The sequence below is a fragment of the Bombina bombina genome, chromosome 3, assembly GCF_027579735.1.
Source record: "Bombina bombina isolate aBomBom1 chromosome 3, aBomBom1.pri, whole genome shotgun sequence".
Lineage (NCBI taxonomy): Eukaryota > Metazoa > Chordata > Amphibia > Anura > Bombinatoridae > Bombina > Bombina bombina.
In genome coordinates this window covers 8,980,567-9,005,038 of record NC_069501.1, presented here as the reverse complement: position 1 = coordinate 9,005,038, position 24,472 = coordinate 8,980,567, and the positions used below count along the sequence as shown (strand labels likewise).

At 39.7% G+C, this 24,472-nt stretch overlaps 1 protein-coding gene across 1 annotated transcript in view; it reads right to left on the bottom strand.

Moving 5' to 3' along the window:
• The window catches only part of TRAPPC10 (trafficking protein particle complex subunit 10), an 837,250-nt gene that overhangs the window by 72,280 nt on the left and 740,498 nt on the right, over positions 1–24,472 (bottom strand). Inside the window, exon 17 of the mRNA XM_053705118.1 lies at positions 9,622–9,799. Coding sequence (XP_053561093.1) covers positions 9,622–9,799 — 178 coding nt within the window. The remainder of the gene's footprint in view (positions 1–9,621; positions 9,800–24,472) is intronic.

Genomic DNA, 24,472 nt, shown 5'->3' with positions numbered 1-24,472 from the left:
TAAACATACAGATACACACAAACACATACATAAAGATACACACAAACACATACATACAGATACACACAAACACATACAGATACACACACACATACATACAGATACACATACATACAGATACATACAAACACATACATACAGATACACACAAACACATACATACAGATACACAAACACATACATACAGATACACAAACACATACATACAGATACACACACACATAAACACATACATACAGATACACACACATAAACACATACATACAGATACACACACATAAACACATACATACAGATACACACACATAAACACATACATACAGATACACACAAACACATACAGATACACACACACATACATACAGATACACATACATACAGATATACATACATACAGATACACACACATATACATACAGATACACACACATATACATACAGATACACACACATATACATACAGATAGACACAAACACATACATACAGATACACACACATACATACAGATACACACACACACATATATATATATATATATATATATATATACAAACACATACATACAGATACACACAAACACATGCATACAGATACACACAAACACATACATACAGATACACACACACATACATACAGATACACACAAAAACACACATACATACAGATACACAAACACACATACATACAGATACACAAACACACATACAGATACACACATATACACACATAAAGATACACATACACACAAACACATATACATACAGATACACACAAAAACATACATACAGATACACACAAAAACAGAATTTATGCTTACCTGATAAATTACTTTCTCCAACGGTGTGTCCGGTCCACGGCGTCATCCATAACTTGTGGGAATATTCTCCTCCCCAACAGGAAATGGCAAAGAGCACAGCAAAAGCTGTCCATATAGTCCCTCCCAGGCTCCGCCCCCCCAGTCATTCGACCGACGGACAGGAGAAAAAAAGGAGAAACTATAGGGTGCCGTGGTGACTGTAGTTAAAGAAAGAAATTTATCAAACCTGATTAAAAAACCAGGGCGGGCCGTGGACCGGACACACCGTTGGAGAAAGTAATTTATCAGGTAAGCATAAATTCTGTTTTCTCCAACATTGGTGTGTCCGGTCCACGGCGTCATCCATAACTTGTGGGAACCAATACCAAAGCCTTAGGACACGGATGAAGGGAGGGAGCAAATCAGGTTACCTAAACAGAAGGCACCACGGCTTGCAAAACCTTTCTCCCAAAAATAGCCTCCGAAGAAGCAAAAGTATAAAATTTGTAGAATTTGGCAAAAGTGTGCAGAGAAGACCAAGTCGCTGCCTTACATATCTGATCAACAGAAGCCTCGTTCTTGAAGGCCCAAGTGGAAGCCACAGCCCTAGTAGAGTGAGCTGTGATTCGTTCGGGAGGCTGCCTTCCGGCAGTCTCGTAAGCCAATCGGATGATGCTTTTCAGCCAAAAGGAAAGAGAGGTAGCAGTAGCTGTTTGACCTCTCCTCTTGCCAGAATAAACGACAAACAGAGAAGACATTTGTCTGAAATCCTTTGTTGCTTCTAAATAGAACTTAAAAGCACGGACTACGTCTAAATTGTGTAACAAACGTGCATTCTTTGAAACTGGATTCGGGCACAAAGAAGGCACAACTATTTCCTGGTTAATATTCTTGTTGGAAACAACTTTTGGAAGGAAACCAGGTTTAGTACGCAAAACAACCTTATCTGAATGGAACACCAGATAGGGCGGATTACACTGCAGAGCAGATAATTCAGAAACTCTTCTAGCAGAAGAAATAGCAACCAAAAACAGAACTTTCCAAGATAACAACTTGATATCTATGGAATGTAAGGGTTCAAACGGAACCCCTTGAAGAACTGAAAGAACTAAATTTAGACTCCAGGGAGAAGTCAAAGGTCTGTAAACAGGCTTGATCCTGACCAAAGCCTGAACAAAAGCTTGAACATCTGGCACAGCTGCCAGTCGTTTGTGTAACAAGACAGATAAAGCAGAAATCTGTCCCTTTAGAGAACTCGCTGACAATCCCTTATCCAAACCTTCTTGGAGAAAGGAAAGGATCCTAGGAATTTTAATCTTACTCCATGAGAATCCCTTGGATTCACACCAACAGATATATCTTTTCCATATTTTATGGTAAATCTTTCTAGTCACAGGTTTTCTGGCTTGTACCAGAGTATCTATCACAGAATCCGAAAACCCACGCTTAGATAAAATCAAGCGTTCAATTTCCAAGCAGTCAGCTGGAGAGAAACTAGATTTGGATGTTCGAATGGACCTTGTATTAGAAGATCCTGTCTCAAAGGTAGCTTCCATGGTGGAGCCGATGACATATTCACCAGGTCTGCATACCAAGTCCTGCGTGGCCACGCAGGAGCTATCAAAATCACCGAGGCCTTCTCCTGTTTGATCCTGGCTACCAGCCTGGGAATGAGAGGGAACGGTGGAAACGCATAAGCTAGGTTGAAGGCCCAAGGCGCCACCAATGCATCCACTAGAGTCGCCTTGGGATCCCTGGATCTGGACCCGTAGCAAGGAACCTTGAAGTTCTGACGAGACGCCATCAGATCCATGTCTGGAATGCCCCATAATTGGGTCAACTGGGCAAACACCTCCGGGTGGAGTTCCCACTCCCCCGGATGGAAAGTCTGACGACTCAGATAATCCGCCTCCCAGTTGTCTACTCCTGGGATGTGGATCGCAGATAGATGGCAGGAGTGATCCTCCGCCCATTTGATGATTTTGGTCACCTCTCTCATCGCCAGAGAACTCCTTGTTCCCCCCTGATGGTTGATGTAAGCAACAGTCGTCATGTTGTCTGATTGGAATCTTATGAATCTGGCCTTTGCTAGTTGAGGCCAAGCCCGGAGAGCATTGAATATCGCTCTCAGTTCCAGAATGTTTATCGGGAGAAGAGACTCTTCCCGGGACCATAGACCCTGAGCTTTCAGGGAATCCTAGACCGCGCCCCAGCCTAATAGACTGGCGTCGGTCGTGACGATGACCCACTCTGGTCTGCGGAAGCTCATTCCCTGGGACAGGTGATCCTGGGTCAGCCACCAACGGAGTGAGTCTCTGGTCTTCTGATCTACTTGAATCATTGGAAACAAGTCTGTATAGTCCCCATTCCACTGTTTGAGCATGCACAGTTGTAATGGTCTTAGATGAATTTGTGCAAAAGGAACTATGTCCATTGCTGCAACCATCAATCCTACTACTTCCATGCACTGAGCTATGGAAGGGCGTAGAACAGAGTGAAGAACTTGACAAGCGTTTAGAAGCTTTGACTTTCTGACATCTGTCAGGAAAATCTTCATTTCTAAAGAATCTATTATTGTCCCCAAGAAAGGGACTCTTTTCGACGGAGACAGGGAACTCTTTTCTATGTTCACCTTCCACCCGTGAGATCTGAGAAAGGCTAGAACAATGTCTGTGTGAGCCTTTGCTTTTGAAAGAGACGACGCTTGAATTAGGATGTCGTCCAAGTAAGGTGCCACTGCAATGCCCCTTGGTCTTAGAACCGCTAGAAGGGACCCGAGCACCTTTGTGAAAATCCTTGGAGCAGTGGCTAATCCGAATGGGAGAGCCACGAACTGGTAATGTTTGTCCAGAAAGGCGAACCTTAGGAACTGATGATGATCTTTGTGGATAGGAATATGTAGATACGCATCCTTTAGATCCACGGTAGTCATAAATTGACCCTCCTGGATTGTAGGTAAAATCGTTCGAATAGTTTCCATTTTGAACGATGGCACTCTGAGAAATTTGTTTAGAATTTTTAAATCCAGAATTGGTCTGAAAGTTCCCTCTTTTTTGGGAACTACAAACAGATTTGAGTAAAACCCCAGACCTTGTTCCACAGTTGGAACTGGGTGTATCACTCCCATTTTTAACAGGTTTTCTACACAATGTAAGAATGCCTGTCTCTTTATTTGGTTTGAAGATAAGCGAGACATGTGGAACCTTCCCCTTGGGGGTAGTTCCTTGAATTCTAGAAGATAACCCTGAGAGACTATTTCTAGTGCCCAGGGATCCTGAACATCTCTTGCCCAAGCCTGAGCAAAGAGAGAGAGCCTGCCCCCTACTAGATCCGGTCCCGGATCGGGGGCTATCCCTTCATGCTGTTTTGGTAGCAGCAGCAGGTTTCTTGGCCTGCTTACCCTTGTTCCAGCCTTGCATCGGTTTCCAAGCTGGTTTAGTCTGGGAAGCATTACCCTCTTGTCTAGAGGCTGCAGAGTTGGAGACCGGTCCGTTCCTGAAATTGCGAAAGGAACGAAAATTGGACTTATTCTTAGCCTTGAAAGGCCTATCTTGTGGGAGGGCATGGCCCTTACCCCCAGTGATGTCTGCAATAATCTCTTTCAATTCTGGCCCAAAGAGGGTCTTACCTTTGAAAGGGATATTAAGCAATTTTGTCTTGGAAGATACATCCGCTGACCAAGACTTTAGCCAGAGCGCTCTGCGCGCCACAATTGCAAACCCTGAATTTTTCGCCGCTAATCTCGCTAACTGCAAAGCGGCATCTAAAATAAAGGAATTAGCTAACTTAAGTGCGTGAATTCTGTCCATAACCTCCTCATACGGAGTCTCTCTACTGAGCGATTTTTCTAGTTCTTCGAACCAGAACCACGCTGCTGTAGTGACAGGAATAATACACGAAATAGGTTGAAGGAGGTAACCTTGCTGTACAAAAATCTTTTTAAGCAAACCCTCCAATTTTTTATCCATAGGATCTTTGAAAGCACAATTGTCCTCAATAGGAATGGTCGTGCGTTTGGCTAGTGTAGAAACCGCCCCCTCGACCTTAGGAACTGTTTGCCATAAGTCCTTTCTGGGGTCGACCATGGGAAATAATTTCTTAAATATAGGAGGAGGGACAAAAGGTATGCCTGGCTTCTCCCACTCCTTATTCACTATGTCCGCCACCCGCTTGGGTATTGGAAAAGCATCGGGGTGCACCGGGACCTCTAGGAACTTGTCCATCTTGCACAATTTTTCTGGGATGACCAGATTGTCACAATCATCCAGAGTAGATAGCACCTCCTTAAGCAGTGCGCGGAGATGCTCTAATTTAAATTTAAATGTCACAACATCAGGTTCTGCCTGCTGAGAAATTCTTCCTGAATCAGAAATTTCCCCATCTGACAAAACCTCCCTCATTGCCACTTCAGATTGGTGTGAGGGTATGACAGAAAAATTATCATCAGCGCCTTCCTGCTCTACAGTGTTTAAAACAGAGCAATCGCGCTTTCTCTGAAATGCAGGCATTTTGGATAAAATATTTGCTATGGAGTTATCCATTACTGCCGTCAATTGTTGCATAGTAACAAGCATTGGCGCGCTAGAAGTACTAGAGGCCTCCTGCGTGGGCAAAACTGGTGTAGACACAGAAGGAGATGATGTAGAACTATGTCTACTCCCTTCATCTGAGGAATCATCTTGGGCAACTTTACTATCTGTGACAGTACTGTCCTTACTTTGTTTGGACGCTATGGCACAATTATCACACATTTTAGAAGGGGGAGACACCTTGGCTTCCATACATACAGAACATGATCTATCTGAAGGCACAGACATGTTAAACAGGCTTAAACTTGTTAATAAAGTACAAAAACCGTTTTAAAACAAAACCGTTACTGTCTCTTTAAATTTTAAACAGGGCACACTTTATTACTGAATATGTGAAAAACTATGAAGGAATTATTCAATCTTAACCAAATTTTCACCACAGTGTCTTAAAGCATTCAAAGCATTGCACCCCAAATTTCAGGCTGTTAACCCTTAAAATGTGGAAACCGGAGCCTTTTACAATTTTAACCCCCTTACAGTCCCAGCCCCAGCCTTTGCTGCGACTTCACCAAACCCAGGGGAGTATACGATACCAAATGAAGCCTTCTAGGAACCTTTTCAATGAATCCCAGACCCACACACACATGCAGCTGCATGTACTGATCTCAAAAGTAACTGCGCAGTAATGGCGCGAAAATGAGGCTCTGCCTACTACAGAGAAAGGCCCTTCCTGACTGGGAAGGTGTTTAAACAAGTGCCTGACGTAAAAAACGTTCCCCAAAGTTATAAAAGTGTGAAAATCAACTTCAAACTGTATAAAATACCTAAATAAAGCAATCGATTTAGCCCATAAAAGTGTCTACCAGTTTATAGCCCATATTAAGCCCTTTATTCTGTTTGAGACTAAGAAAATGGCTTACCGATCCCCATGAGGGGAAAAATGACAGCCTTCCAGCATTACACAGTCTTGTTAGAAACATGGCTAGTCATACCTTAAGCAGAAAAGTCTGCAAACTGTTCCCCCCAACTGAAGTTCTCTCAGCTCAACAGTCCTGTGTGGGAACAGCAATCGATTTTAGTTACTGCTGCTAAAATCATACTCCTCTTTTAAACAGAACTCTTCATCTCTTTCTGTTTCAGAGTAAATAGTACATACCAGCACTATTTTAAAATAACAAACTCTTGATAGTAGAATAAAAACTACAACTAAACACCACATACTCTTCACCATCTCCGTGGAGATGCTACTTGTTCAGAGCGGCAAAGAGAATGACTGGGGGGGCGGAGCCTGGGAGGGACTATATGGACAGCTTTTGCTGTGCTCTTTGCCATTTCCTGTTGGGGAGGAGAATATTCCCACAAGTTATGGATGACGCCGTGGACCGGACACACCAATGTTGGAGAAAACATACATACAGATACACACAAAAACACACATACATACAGATACACACACACATATATATATACAGATACACATACAGATACACATACACATACACATATACATACACATACACATACACATATACATACAGATACACACATATATACATACAGATACACACATATATACATACAGATACACACATATATACATACAGATACACACATATATACATACAGATACACACATATATACATACAGATACACACATATATACATACAGATACACACATATATACATACAGATACACACACATATACATACAGATACACACACATATACATACAGATACACACATATACATACATACAGATACACACAAACACATACATACAGATACACACAAACACATACATACATACAGATACACACACACAAACACATACATACAGATACACACACACAAACACATACAAATACACACACACATATACATACAGATACACACAAACACATACATACAGATACACACACAAACACATATACATACAGATACACACAAACACATACATACAGATACACACACACATATATACATACAGATACACACACACACACACATATACATACAGATACACACACACACATATACATACAGATACACACATACATACAAATACACACACATACATACAGATACACACATACATACAGATACACACACATACATACAGATACACACATACATACAGATACACACACATATACATACAGATACACACATATACATACATACAGATACACACATATACATACATACAGATACACACACACAAACACATACATACAGATACACACACACATATACATACAGATACACACACAAACACATATACATACAGATACACACAAACACATACATACAGATACACACACACACACACACACACACATACAGATACACACATACATACATACATAGAGATACACACACACAAACACATACATACACACAAACACATGCATACAGATACACACACACACATATACATACAGATACACACACACACACACACACACACACACATATACATACAGATACACACAAACACATACATACAGATACACACAAACACATACATACATACAGATACACACACACAAACACATACATATACACACACACATATACATACAGATACACACAAACACATACATACAGATACACACACACATATACATACAGATACACACAAACACATACATAAAGATACACACACACATATACATACAGATACACACACACATATACATACAGATACACACACACATATACATACAGATACACACACACATACATACAGATACACACACACATACATACAGATACACACACACATACATACAGATACACACACATACATACAGATACACACACATACATACAGATACACACACACATACATACAGATACACACACACATACATACAGATACACACATACATACAGATACACACACATATACATACAGATACACACACAAACACATATACATACAGATACACACAAACACATACATACAGATACACACACACACACATACAGATACACACATACATACATACATAGAGATACACACAAACACATACATACATACAGATACACACACACAAACACATACATACAGATACACACAAACACATACATACATATACACACATACATATACATACAGATACACACACACATATACATACAGATACACACACACAAATATACATGCAGATACACACACATACATACAGATACACACACATACATACAGATACACACACACATACATAGAGATACACACACACATACATACAGATACACACACATACATACAGATACACACACATATACATACAGATACACACAAACACATACATACAGATACACACATACATACATACATAGAGATACACACAAACACATACATACATACAGATACACACACACAAACACATACATACAGATACACACAAACACATGCATACAGATACACACACACACATATACATACAGGTACACACACACATATACATACAGATACACACACACACACATATACATACAGATACACACAAACACATACATACAGATACACACAAACACATACATACAGATACACACAAACACATGCATACAGATACACACAAAAACATGCATACAGATACACACACACATATACATACAGATACACACACACACATATACATACAGATACACACACACACACACATATACATACAGATAAACACACACACACATATACATACAGATACACACACACACATATACATACAGATACACACACACACACATATACATACAGATACACACAAACACATACAGATACACACAAACACATACAGATACACACAAACACATGCATACAGATACACACACACACATATACACACATATACATACAGATACACACACACATATACATACAGATACACACATATACATACATACATATACACACACACACACATATACATAGATACACACACACATATACATAGATACACACATATATATACATACATATACACACACACACAGACACACATATACACACACACATATACATAGATACACACATATACATACATACATATACACACACACAGACACACACACACACGCACACACACACACACACACACATATACACACACACATATACATAGATACACACATATACATACATACATATACACACACACAGACACACACACACATACATACAGATACACACATATACACATATACACACACACAGACACACACACACACACACATATACATACAGATACGCACACACATAAAGAGAGGCACATATTTATAAAACTCACCTTGATAAAAGAGCTGCATACTGCTAAACCCTTCGCAGTCACTTAGTGCATCTTCTCTTTCGGTCTCCACCGGATCACAGAGCCGTGTGATGCAAACTTCCAGAGAGCAGAGAGAAGCCGTCTTACAATACTCTGCGTCCGTAGGGGGCGTTATCTCAGCACGCACAGTGTACAGTGTCTAGGGGAGAGCAGAAGTGAATCAGTACAGGCAGTTAGAGGGTAACTAGTCACAGGATGCTTCAGTCGGCTTTATTAGCTGTACTGGTGTACACTGTGCAGACCACAGCAAGACGCTAAAGGGCAGGAGGAAATAAAAGAGAACTCCGGAGAGTGATAACGTCATATGGAGGTACTGAGTGTGATAACGTCATATGGAGGTACTGAGAGTGATAACGTCATATGGAGGTACTGAGTGTGATAACGTCATATGGAGGTACTGAGAGTGATAACGTCATATGGAGGTACTGAGAGTGATAACGTCATATAGAGGTACTGAGAGTGATAACGTCATATGGAGGTACTGAGAGTGATAACGTCATATGGAGGTACTGAGAGTGATAACGTCATATAGAGGTACTGAGAGTGATAACGTCATATGGAGGTACTGAGAGTGATAACGTCATATGGAGGTACTGAGAGTGATAACGTCATATGGAGGTACTGAGAGTGATAACGTCATATGGAGGTACTGAGTGTGATAACGTCATATGGAGGTACTGAGAGTGATAACGTCATATGGAGGTACTGAGAGTGATAACGTCATATGGAGCTACTGAGAGTGATAACGTCATATGGAGGTACTGAGAGTGATAACGTCATATAAAGGTACTGAGAGTGATAACGTCATATGGAGGTACTGAGAGTGATAACGTCATATGGAGGTACTGAGTGTGATAACGTCATATGGAGGTACTGAGAGTGATAACGTCATATGGAGGTACTGAGAGTGATAACGTCATATGGAGGTACTGAGAGTGATAACGTCATATAAAGGTACTGAGAGTGATAACGTCATATGGAGGTACTGAGAGTGATAACGTCATATGGAGGTACTGAGTGTGATAACGTCATATGGAGGTACTGAGAGTGATAACGTCATATGGAGGTACTGAGAGTGATAACGTCATATGGAGGTACTGAGAGTGATAACGTCATATGGAGGTACTGAGAGTGATAACGTCATATGGAGGTACTGAGAGTGATAACGTCATATGGAGGTACTGAGAGTGATAACGTCATATTGAGGTACTGAGAGTGATAACGTCATATGGAGGTACTGAGAGTGATAACGTCATATGGAGGTACTTAGAGTGATAACGTCATATGGAGGTACTGAGAGTGATAACGTCATATGGAGGTACTGAGAGTGACAACGTCATATGGAGGTACTGAGAGTGTTAACGTCATATGGAGGTACTGAGAGTGATAACGTCATATGGAGGTACTGAGAGTGATAACGTCATATGGAGGTACTGAGAGTGATAACGTCATATGGAGGTACTGAGAGTGAAAGAACAAAGTATATGAATGTGGGTAAGGGATGGGATTGCAGAGGGATGGTGCAGACAGACAAGAGATAAAAAGAACGGACAGATCAGTGGGGGAAGGACAGACATGGGATGGGGCAAAACAAATAAGGAATATATTTTGCAAAGTTATTTCATAACACAAAACAATTTATATAAACATCTCAAGAAGTTTACTATCTCTTTGAGAATTGCCGCCCATATACACAACGTCCTATGGTTTTAATATCATCTACGGGGAGGGGCCAAATAACATAATTTATGTAAGAACTTACCTGATAAATTCATTTCTTTCATATTGGCAAGAGTCCATGAGCTAGTGACGTATGGGATATACATTCCTACCAGGAGGGGCAAAGTTTCCCAAACCTCAAAATGCCTATAAATACACCCCCCACCACTCCCACAATTCACTTTAATGAATAGCCAAGAAGTGGGGTGATAAGAAAGGAGCGAATGCATCAACAAGGAATTGGAATAATTGTGCTTTATACAAAAAAATCATAACGACCACAAAAAAGGGTGGGCCTTATGGACTCTTGCCAATATGAAAGAAATGAATTTATCAGGTAAGTTCTTACATAAATTATGTTTTCTTTCATGTAATTGGCAAGAGTCCATGAGCTAGTGACGTATGGGATAGCAAATACTCAAGATGTGGAACGCAAGAGTCACTAGAGAGGGAGGGATAAAAATAAAGACAGCCAATTCCGCTGAAAAATTAATCCACAACCCAAATCAAAAGTTTTAATCTTTATAATGAAAAAAACTGAAATTATAAGCAGAAGAATCAAACTGAAACAGCTGCCTGAAGTACTTTTCTACCAAAAACTGCTTCTGAAGAAGAGAAAACATCAAAATGGTAGAATTTAGTAAAAGTATGCAAAGAAGACAAAGTCGCTGCTTTGCAAATCTGATCAACAGAAGCTTCATTCTTAAAAGCCCAGGAAGTAGAAACTGACCTAGTAGAATGAGCCGTAATCCTCTGAGGCGGGGATTTACCCGACTCCAAATAAACATGACGAATCAAAAGCTTTAACCAAGATGCCAAAGAAATGGCAGAAGCCTTCTGACCTTTCCTAGAACCAGAAAAGATAACAAATAGACTAGAAGTCTTTCTGAAATCTTTAGTAGCTTCAACATAATATTTCAAAGCTCTTACCACATCCAAAGAATGTAAAGATCTCTCCAGAGAATTCTTAGGATTAGGACACAAGGAAGGGACAACAATTTCTCTACTAATGTTGTTGGAATTCACAACTTTAGGTAAAAATTTAAATGAAGTCCGCAAAACCGCCTTATCCTGATGAAAAATCAAAAAAGGAGACTCACAAGAAAGAGCAGATAATTCAGAAACTCTTCTAGCTGAAGAGATGGCCAAAAGGAACAATACTTTCCAGGAAAGTAATTTAATGTCCAAAGAATGCATAGGCTCAAACGGAGGAGCCTGTAAAGCCCTCAAAACCAAATTAAGACTCCAAGGAGGAGATATTGGCTTAATGACAGGCTTGATACGAACCAAAGCCTGAACAAAACAATGAATATCAGGAAGATTAGCAATCTTTCTGTGAAACAGAACAGAAAGAGCAGAGATTTGTCCTTTCAAGGAACTTGCAGACAAACCCTTATCCAAACCATCCTGAAGAAACTGTAAAATCCTAGGAATTCTAAAAGAATGCCAAGAGAATTTATGAGAAGAACACCATGAAATGTAAGTCTTCCAAACTCGGTAATAAATCTTTCTAGACACAGATTTGCGAGCCTGCAACATAGTATTAATCACTGAGTCAGAGAAACCTCTATGACTAAGCACTAGGCGTTCATTCTCCATACCTTCAAATTTAATGATTTGAGATCCTGATGGAAAAAAGGACCTTGAGATAGAAGGTCTGGCATTAACGGAAGTGGCCAAGGTTGGCAACTGGACATCCGAACAAGATCCGCATACCAAAACCTGTGTGGCCATGCTGGAGCCACCAGCAGTACAAATGAACGCTCCATTATGATTTTGGAAATCACTCTTGGAAGAAGAACTAGAGGCGGAAAGAGATAAGCAGGTTGATAATTCCAAGGAAGTGACAACGCATCCACTGCTTCCGCCTGAGGATCCCTGGACCTGGACAGATACCTGGGAAGTGTTCTGTTTAGATGAGAAGCCATCAGATCTATTTCTGGAAGCCCCCACATCTGAACAATCTGAAGAAACACATCTGGGTGAAGAGACCATTCTCCCGGATGTAAGGTCTGGCGACTGAGATAATCCGCTTCCCAATTGTCTATACCTGGGATATGGACCGCAGAGATTAGACAGGAACTGGATTCCGCCCATGCAAGTATCCGAGATACTTCTTTCATAGCTAGAGGACTGTGAGTCCCACCTTGATGATTGACATACGCCACGGTTGTGACATTGTCTGTCTGAAAACAAACGATTCTTTCTTCAGAAGAGGCCAAAACTGAAGAGCTCTGAGAATCGCACGGAGTTCCAAAATATTGATTGGTAATCTCGCCTCTTGAGATTTCCAAACCCCCTGCGCTGTCAGAGATCCCCAGACAGCTCCCCAACCTGAAAGACTCGCATCTGTTGTGATCACAGTCCAGGTTGGACGAACAAAAGAGGCCCCCTGAACTAAACAATGGTGATCTAACCACCAAGTCAGAGAAAGTCGAATATTGGGATTTAAGGATATTGATTGTGATATCCTTGTATAATCCCTGCACCATTGGCTCAGCATACAAAGCTGAAGCGGTCTCATGTGAAAACGAGCAAAGGGGATCGCGTCAGATGCTGCAGTCATGAGGCCTAAAACCTCCATGCACATAGCTACTGAAGGGAATGATTGAAACTGGAGGTTCCGACAAGCTGAAACCAATTTCAGACGTCTTTTGTCTGTTAGAGACAAAGTCATGGATACTGAATCTATTTGGAATCCTAAAAAGGTTACCCTTGTCTGAGGAATCAAGGAACTTTTTGGTAAATTGATCCACCAACCATGTTCTTGAAGAAACAACACTAGTTGATTCATGTGAGATTCAGCAGAATGTAAAGACTGAGCAAGTACCAAGATATCGTCCAAATAAGGAAACACCGCAATACCCCGCTCTCTGATTACAGAGAGTAGGGCACCGAGAACCTTCGAAAAGATCCTTGGAGCTGTCGCTAGGCCAAAAGGAAGAGCAACAAATTGGTAATGCTTGTCTAGAAAAGAGAGTCTCAGGAACTGATAATGATCTGGATGAATCAGAATATGAAGATATGCATCCTGTAAATCTATTGTGGACATATAATGCCCTTCCTGAACAAAAGGCAGAATAGTCCTTATAGTCACCATTTTGAATGTTGGTATTCTTACATAACGATTCAAAATCTTTAGATCCAGAACAGGTCTGAAAGAATCCTCTTTCTTTGGAACAATGAACAGATTTGAATAAAACCCCAGACCCCGTTCCTGAAAGGGAACTGGCACAATTACCCCGGATAACTCCAGGTCTGAAACACACTTCAGGAAAGCCTGAGCCTTCACTGGGTTCACTGGAATGCGTGAGAGAAAGAAACTTCTCACAGGCGGTCTTACCTTGAAACCTATTCTGTACCCTTGAGAAACAATGTTCTGGATCCAATGATTTTGGATTGAATTGATCCAAACATCTTTGAAAAACCTTAGTCTGCCCCTACCAGCTGCGCTGGAATGAGGGCCGCACATTCATGCGGACTTGGGGGCTGCTTTTTGTTTTCTAAAAGGCTTGGATTTATTCCAGACTGGAGAAGGCTTCCAATTGGAAACCGTTCCTTTAGGGGAAGGGTCAGATTTCTGTTCCTTATTCTGACGAAAGGAACGAAAACGGTTAGAAGCCCTAAATTTACCCTTAGACTTTTTATCCTGAGGCAAAAAAGCTCCCTTCCCCCCAGTAACAGTTGAAATAATAGAATCCAACTGAGAACCAAATAATTTATTACCTTGGAAAGAAAGAGATAGCAATGTTGACTTAGAAGTCATATCTGCATTCCAAGTTTTAAGCCATAAAGCTCTTCTAGCTAAAATAGCTAAAGACATATACCTGACATCAATTCTAACAATATCAAAAATGGCATCACAAATGAAATTATTAGCATCTTGAATAAGCTTAACAATGCTATGCACATTTGGATCTGGTACTTGTTGCGCTAAAGTTTCCAACCAAAAAGTTGAAGCCGCAGCAACATCAGCCAAAGAAATAGCAGGCCTAAGAAGATGACCTGCACATAAATAAGCCTTCCTTAGATAAGATTCAAGTTTCCTATCTAAAGGATCTTTAAAAGAAGTACTATCTGCCGTAGGAATAGTAGTACGCTTTGCAAGAGTAGAAATAGCCCCATCAACTTTGGGGATCTTTTCCCAAAACTCCAATCTATCAGTTGGCAAAGGGTACAGTTTTTTAAACCTTAAAGAAGGAGTAAATGAAGTACCCAGACTATTCCATTCCCTAGAAATTACATCTGAAATAGCATCAGGAACTGGAAAAACCTCTGGAATAACTACATGAGGTTTAAAAACCAAATTCAAACGTTTACTAGTTTTAATATCAAGAGGACTAGTCTCCTCCATATCTAATGCAATCAACACCGCTTTTAATAAAGAACGAATATACTCCATTTTAAATAAATATGAAGTTTTGTCAGTGTCAATATCTGAGGCAGAATCTTCTGAACCAGATAGATCCTCATCAGAGATAGATAAATCAGAATGCTGTCGGTCATTTAAAAATTCATCGAAATTATGAGAAGTTTTAAAAGACCTTTTACGTTTATTAGAAGGTGGTATAACAGACAAGGCCTTCTGAATAGAATTAGAAACAAATTCTCTCACATTAACAGGAATATCCTGAACATTAGATGTTGAAGGAACAACAACAGGTAATGGATTATTACTAATGGAAATATTATCTGCTTTAGAAAGTTTATCATGACAACTAACACAAACTACAGCCGGAGGAACAGTTACCACAAGTTTACAACAAATGCACTTAGCTTTGGTAGAACCGACATCAGGCAGCAGAATTCCAGTAGTAGATACTGAAACAGGGTCGGCATGGGACATCTTGCAATAAGTAATAGAAAAAACAACATATAAAGCAAAATTATCAATTTCTTTATATGACAGATTTAGGAATGGGAAAAAATGCAAACAGAATAAGCCTCTGGAAACCAGAAGCAAAAAGAAATAATAACTTAAATAATGTCAGAATCTGGCACCAAGTATGACGCCCAAACCAACAAATATTTTTTGGCACCAAAAACGTCTGCAACAAACACGAGCGTCATAGATAACGCAACTACGTGCAAACTCTCGGCGCCAACTAAGACGCCGGAAATGACGACATAACGTCAACAAATGTAATTCTTGCGCCAAAAATGACGCAATAAATTATAGCATTTAGCGCTCCCGCGAGCCTAACAGCCCGCAATTTAGAAAGAAAGTCAATTGAAAAATTTTCAGGTAAGAAATATATATATATTTTTTTCATATATGCATTTCCCAAAAATGAAACTGACAGTCTGTAAGAAGGAAATAAACTGATTAACCTGAATCATGGCAAATATAAGTAAAAAACATATATTTAGAACTTTACATATAAAGTGCCAAACCATAGCTGAGAGTGTCATAAATAAAAGGAAACATACTTACCAAAAGACACTCATCTACATAAAGTAGATAGCCAAACCAGTACTGAAACGAGAATCAGTAGAGGTAATGGTATATGAGTATATTGTCGATCTGAAAAGGGAGGTAGGAGAAGAATCTCTACGACCGATAACAGAGAACCTAAGAAATAGATCCCCGATAGGATGATCATTGTATTCAAAAGGTAAAACTCCCTTCACATCTCTCTGTCATTCACTGCACTCTGAGAGGAACCGGGCTTCAGCATGCTGAAAAGCGCATATCAACGTAGAAATCTAGCACAAACTTACTTCACCACCTCCATAGGAGGCAAAGTTTGTAAAACTGAATTGTGGGTGTGGTGGGGGGTGTATATATATATAACATAATTTATGTAAGAACTTACCTGATAAATTCATTTCTTTCATATTAGCAAGAGTCCATGAGCTAGTGACGTATGGGATATACATTCCTACCAGGAGGGGAAAAGTTTCCCAAACCTCAAAATGCCTATAAATACACCCCTCACCACACCCACAAATCAGTTTAACGAATAGCCAAGAAGTGGGGTGATAAGAAAAAAGTGCGAAAGCATAAAAAATAAGGAATTGGAATAATTGTGCTTTATACAAAAAAATCATAACCACCACAAAAAAAGGGTGGGCCTCATGGACTCTTGCTAATATGAAAGAAATTAATTTATCAGGTAAGTTCTTACATAAATTATGTTTTCTTTCATGTAATTAGCAAGAGTCCATGAGCTAGTGACGTATGGGATAATAAATACCCAAGATGTGGAACTTCCATGCAAGAGTCACTAGAGAGGGAGGGATAAAATAAAGACAGCCAATTCCGCTGAAAAAATAATCCACAACCCAAAATAAAGTTTTAATTTTATAATGAAAAAAAACTGAAATTATAAGCAGAAGAATCAAACTGAAACCGCTGCCTGAAGTACTTTTCTACCAAAAACTGCTTCAGAGAAGAAAACACATCAAAATGGTAGAATTTAGTAAAAGTATGCAAAGAAGACCAAGTGGCTGCTTTGCAAATCTGATCAACTGAAGCTTCATTCCTAAACGCCCAGGAAGTAGAAACTGACCTAGTAGAATGAGCTGTAATCCTTTGAGGCAGAGTTTTACCCGACTCGACATAAGCATGATGAATCAAAGATTTTAACCAAGATGCCAAAGAAATGGCAGAGGCCTTCTGACCTTTCCTGGAACCGGAAAAGATAACAAATAGACTAGAAGTCTTTCGGAAACCTTTAGTAGCTTCAACATAATATTTCAAAGCTCTAACTACATCCAAAGAATGCAACGATCTTTCCTTAGAATTCTTAGGATTAGGACATAATGAAGGAACCACAATTTCTCTACTAATGTTGTTAGAGTTCACAACCTTAGGTAAAAATTTAAATGAAGTTCGCAACACCGCCTTATCCTGATGAAAAATCAGAAAAGGAGATTCACAAGAAAGAGCAGATAACTCTGAAACTCTTCTAGCAGAAGAGATTGCCAAAAGGAACAGGACTTTCCAAGAAAGTAATTTAATGTCCAGAGAATGCATAGGTTCAAACGGAGGAACTTGTAAAGCCCCCAGAACCAAATTCAAACTCCAAGGAGGAGAGATTGACTTAATGACAGGTTTGATACGAACCAAAGCCTAAACAAAACAATGAATATCAGGAAGATTAGCAATCTTTTTGTGAAACAACACAGAAAGAGCAGAAATTTGTCCTTTCAAAGAACTTGCAGACAAACCTTTATCCAGACCATCCTGAAGAAATTGTAAAATTCTAGGAATTCTAAAAGAATGCCAGGAAAAATGATGAGAAGATCACCAAGAGATGTAAGTCATCCAGACTCGATAATATATCTTCCTAGATACAGTTTTACGAGCCTGTAACATAGTATTAATTATGGAGTCAGAGAAACCTCTATGACTGAGAATCAAGCGTTCAATCTCCATACCTTCAAATTTAAGGATTTGAGATCCTGATGGAAAAAAGGACCTTGCGATAGAAGGTCTGGTCTTAACGGAAGAGTCCATGGTTGACAAGTAGCCATCTGAACAAGATCCGCATACCAAAACCTGTGAGGCCATGCTGGAGCCACCAGCAGAACAAACGAACGCTCCTTTAGAATCTTGGAAATCACTCTTGGAAGAAGAACTAGAGGCGGAAAGATATAGGCAGGATGATACTTCCAAGGAAGAGACAATGCATCCACAGCTTCCGCCTGAGGATCCCTGGATCTGGACAGATACCTGGGAAGCTTCTTGTTTAGATGAGAAGCCATCAGATCTATTTCTGGAAGTCCCCAGAATTGAACAATCTGAAGAAATACTTCTGGGTGAAGAGACCATTCGCCCGGATGTAATGTTTGGCGACTGAGATAATCCGCTTCCCAATTGTCTATACCTGGGATGTGAACCGCAGAAATTAGACAGGAGCTGGATTCCGCCCATACAAGTATTCGAGATACTTCTTTCATAGCCAGAGGACTGTGAGTCCCTCCTTGATGATTGACATATGCCACGGTTGTGACATTGTCCGTCTGAAAACAAATGAACGACTCTCTCTTTAGAAGAGGCCACGACTGAAGAGCTCTGAAAATCGCACGGAGTTCCAAAATGTTGATTGGTAATCTCGCCTCCTGAGATTCCCAAACCCCCTGCGCTGTCAGAGACCCCCATACAGCTCCCCAACCTGTCAGACTCGCATCTGTTGAGATCACAGTCCAGGTTGGAAGAACAAAAGAAGCCCCCTGAATTAAACGATGGTGATCTGTCCACCACGTCAGAGAGTGTCGTACAATCGGATTTAAAGATATTAACTGTGATATCTTTGTATAATCCCTGCACCACTGGTTCAGCATACAAAGCTGAAGAGGTCGCATGTGAAAACGAGCAAAGGGGATCGCGTCCGATGCAGCAGTCATAAGACCTAGAATTTCCATGCATAAGGCTACCGAAGGGAATGATTGAGACTGAAGGTTTCGACAAGCTGAAACCAATTTCAGATGTCTCTTGTCCGTTAACGACAGAGTCATGGACACTGAATCTATCTGGAAACCTAAAAAGGTTACCCTTGTCTGAGGAATCAACGAACTCTTTGGTAAATTGATCCTCCAACCATGTTCTTGAAGAAACGATACAAGTCGATTCGTATGAGATTCTGCTAAATGTGAAGACTGAGCAAGTACCAAGATATCGTCCAAATAAGGAAATACCACAATATCCTGTTCTCTGATTACAGATAGTAGTGTACCGAGAACTTTTGAAAAAATCCTTGGAGCTGTTGCTAGGCCAAACGGCAGAGCCACAAACTGGTAATGCTTGTCTAGAAAAGAGAATCTCAGAAACTGAAAGTGATCTGGATGAATCGGAATATGCAAATATGCATCCTGTAAATCTATTGTGGACATATAATGCACTTGCTGAACAAAAGGCAGAATAGTCCTTATAGTTACCATTTTGAATGTTGGTATTCTTACATAACGATTCAATATCTTTAAATCCAGTACTGGTCTGAAGGAATTCTCCTTCTTTGGCACAATGAATAGATTTGAGTAGAACCCCAGACCTTGTTCCAGAACTGGAACAGGCACAATTACTCCAGCCAACTCTAGATCTGAAACACATTTCAGAAACGCTTGAGCCTTCACTGGATTTATTGGAACGCGAGAAAGAAAAAATCTTCTTGCAGGAGGCCTTATCTTGAAACCTATTCTGTACCCTTGAGAAACAATGTTCTGAATCCAAAGACTGTGAATCGAATTGATCCAAATTTCTTTGAAAAATTGTAATCTGCCCCCTACCAGCTGCGCTGGAATGAGGGCCGCACCTTCATGTGGACTTGGGAGCTGACTTTGGCTTTCTAAAAGGCTTGGATTTATTCCAGACTGGAGATGGTTTCCAAACTGATACCGTTCCTGTTGGGGAAGGATCAGGCTTTTGTTCCTTATTGTGACGAAAGGAACGAAAACGATTAGCAGCCCTATATTTACCTTTGGATTTTTTATCCTGTGGTAAAAAAGTTCCTTTCCCCCCAATAACAGTTGAAATAATAGAATCCAACTGTGAACCAAACAATTTATTACCTTGGAAAGAAAGGGAAAGCAAAGTTGACTTAGAAGACATATCAGTATTCCAAGTTTTAAGCCATAAAGCTCTTCTAGCTAAAATAGCTAAAGACATATACCTGACATCAACCCTAATGATGTCAAAGATGGCATCACAAATAAAGTTATTAGCATGTTGAAGAAGATTAACAATGCTATGAGTATTATGGTCTGTCACTTGTTGTGCTAAAGCCTCCAACCAGAAAGTTGAAGCTGCAGCAACATCCGCCAAAGATATAGCAGGCCTAAGAAGATTACCTGAACATAAATAAGCTTTTCTTAGAAAGGATTCAATTTTCCTATCTAAAGGATCCTTAAAGGAAGTACTATCTGCCGTAGGAATAGTAGTACGTTTAGCAAGAGTAGAGATAGCCCCATCAACCTTAGGGATTTTGTCCCAAAACTCTAATCTGTCAGATGGCACAGGATATAATTTCTTAAACCTTTTAGAAGGAGTAAATGAATTACCCAGATTATTCCATTCCCTGGAAATTACTTCAGAAATAGCATCAGGGACGGGAAAAACCTCCGGAAGAACTACAGGAGGTTTAAAAAACGTATTTAAACGTTTAGATTTAGTATCAAGAGGACCAGAATCCTCTATTTCTAATGCAATTAAGACTTCTTTAAGTAAAGAACGAATAAATTCCATTTTAAATAAATAACATAATTTATGTAAGAACTTACCTGATAAATTCATTTCTTTCATATTAGCAAGAGTCCATGAGCTAGTGACGTATGGGATATACATTCCTACCAGGAGGGGCAAAGTTTCCCAAACCTCAAAATGCCTATAAATACACCCCTCACCACACCCACAAATCAGTTTAACGAATAGCCAAGAAGTGGGGTGATAAGAAAAAAGTGCGAAAGCATAAAAAATAAGGAATTGGAATAATTGTGCTTTATACAAAAAAATCATAACCACCACAAAAAAAGGGTGGGCCTCATGGACTCTTGCTAATATGAAAGAAATGAATTTATCAGGTAAGTTCTTACATAAATTATGTTTTCTTTCATGTAATTAGCAAGAGTCCATGAGCTAGTGACGTATGGGATAATAAATACCCAAGATGTGGAACTTCGACGCAAGAGTCACTAGAGAGGGAGGGATAAAATAAAGACAGCCAATTCCGCTGAAAAAATAATCCACACCCCAAAATAAAGTTTTAATCTTATAATGAAAAAAACTGAAATTATAAGCAGAAGAATCAAACTGAAACAGCTGCCTGAAGTACTTTTCTACCAAAAACTGCTTCAGAAGAAGAAAACACATCAAAATGGTAGAATTTAGTAAAAGTATGCAAAGAAGACCAAGTGGCTGCTTTGCAAATCTGATCAACCGAAGCTTCATTCCTAAACGCCCAGGAAGTAGAAACTGACCTAGTAGAATGAGCTGTAATCCTTTGAGGCGGAGTTTTACCCGACTCGACATAAGCATGATGAATCAAAGATTTTAACCAAGATGCCAAAGAAATGGCAGAGGCCTTCTGACCTTTCCTGGAACCGGAAAAGATAACAAATAGACTAGAAGTCTTTCGGAAATCTTTAGTAGCTTCAACATAATATTTCAAAGCTCTAACTACATCCAAAGAATGCAACGATCTTTCCTTAGAATTCTTAGGATTAGGACACAATGAAGGAACCACAATTTCTCTACTAATGTTGTTAGAGTTCACAACTTTAGGTAAAAATTGAAATGAAGTCCGCAACACCGCCTTATCCTGATGGAAAATCAGAAAAGGAGATTCACAAGAAAGAGCAGATAACTCTGAAACTCTTCTAGCAGAAGAGATGGCCAAAAGGAACAGAACTTTCCAAGAAAGTAATTTAATGTCCAGAGAATGCATAGGTTCAAACGGAGGAGCTTGTAAAGCCCTCAGAACCAAATTCAAGCTCCAAGGAGGAGAGATTGACTTAATAGTTAGTTGTAGTAGGTGGCGCAAAACAAGTTGCTATTCCCAATGTGTCTTACTGTAAATATGTGTGATAATGTGTGGGCTCAATATATGTTAATGTTTTGATGAGTCCTAATTTTATATTCTCTTTTGGAAAAAAATGGATGTCGAAACTATTTAAGAAATAAATATGATCCTTTATTTGATTATGGTAAATTTACCCAATAGTAGTGATGCTAAAAGTACAGTTAAACAAAAATTATTACAATTCCTTCAAAGTTTAAAAAATGACACCGGTGTCTCTATGTATAAAAATGTACATAATATATAAAAAATAAATTAAATTAAAATAATAACGTTGAAATCTTATAATTTATACAGTTTTGGGTTTATCACAAGTTGTAATTTCTAACAGAATGTTTGTAGATACAATTTTATAGTGGATAAAACAATAGTTGCTGTATAGTTCATATAGGATACTTTGTTTCAAGTTCAGCTATGCAATTGAGATCTTATCTTAGGCAACTATATATCAAATGTAGAGGTATATTGGTGCGATTTTTATCACACTATAATATAAGTATACAAATTAGTACCTTGAAGTGTATCTGTTTGATATCACTTTTGTGAGATAATTGCGGTTAAATAAACGCCGCTATGCCAGTGTTTTGATTAAGTTTCAAGATCAAGCTGGTGGCAGTTCTATATGAGCTGCTGGCGGTTAAATAAATGCCGCTTTGGTTTCCTCTTATTAGGTGGGCTTATCTGTTTGCTGCGAGAAAATTCACTTTTATATAAGTGTTTGGGTAGTTGTCGTGGCCGCTCAGTTACCTTATCCTTTGTCGGTCAGTGACCGATCGCGCTCTTAAGGGTTTCTTGGTGGGATCTTCGTTGCGGTTAAGTGCTAAACCGTTTGCTGATGTTTTTTAAGTATCTCCGGTTTTTCTATTCTGTGGCTTGTCTGTCGGTCAGTGACCGATCACGATGGTATGGTTGTTGGATAACCTCCTGATGTGGAATTTTTGCGTGCCTTTCCGGTCTGTTGTTCCCAGGTTTCTTAGATGTCGGTCAGTGACCGATCTGGGTGCTGAAATGTGGTTGTTGGGATAAGTAGAAAGTTTGTAGGATAAGTAAAAAAAGGATTTCTAGTTATCAATGTGATCTTTGCGGTTAAATATATGCCGCTCAGTGGGAACTTGAATATTTCAACTGGGTATAGCTGGTATTCACTTTGTCTTCTCAAATCCTGTACACTGACCGACATCTAAGAAACCTGGGAACAACAGACCCGAAAGGCACGCAAAAATTCCACATCAGGAGGTTATCCAACAACCATACCATCGTGATCGGTCACTGACCGACAGACAAGCCACAGAATAGAAAAACCGGAGATACTTAAAAAACATCAGCAAACGGTTAGCACTTAACCGCAACGAAGATCCCACCAAGAAACCCTTAAGAGCGCGATCGGTCACTGACCGACAAAGGATAAGGTAACTGAGCGGCCACGACAACTACCCAAACACTTATATAAAAGTGAATTTTCTCGCAGCAAACAGATAAGCCCACCTAATAAGAGGAAACCAAAGCGGCATTTATTTAACCGCCAGCAGCTCATATAGAACTGCCACCAGCTTGATCTTGAAACTTAATCAAAACAC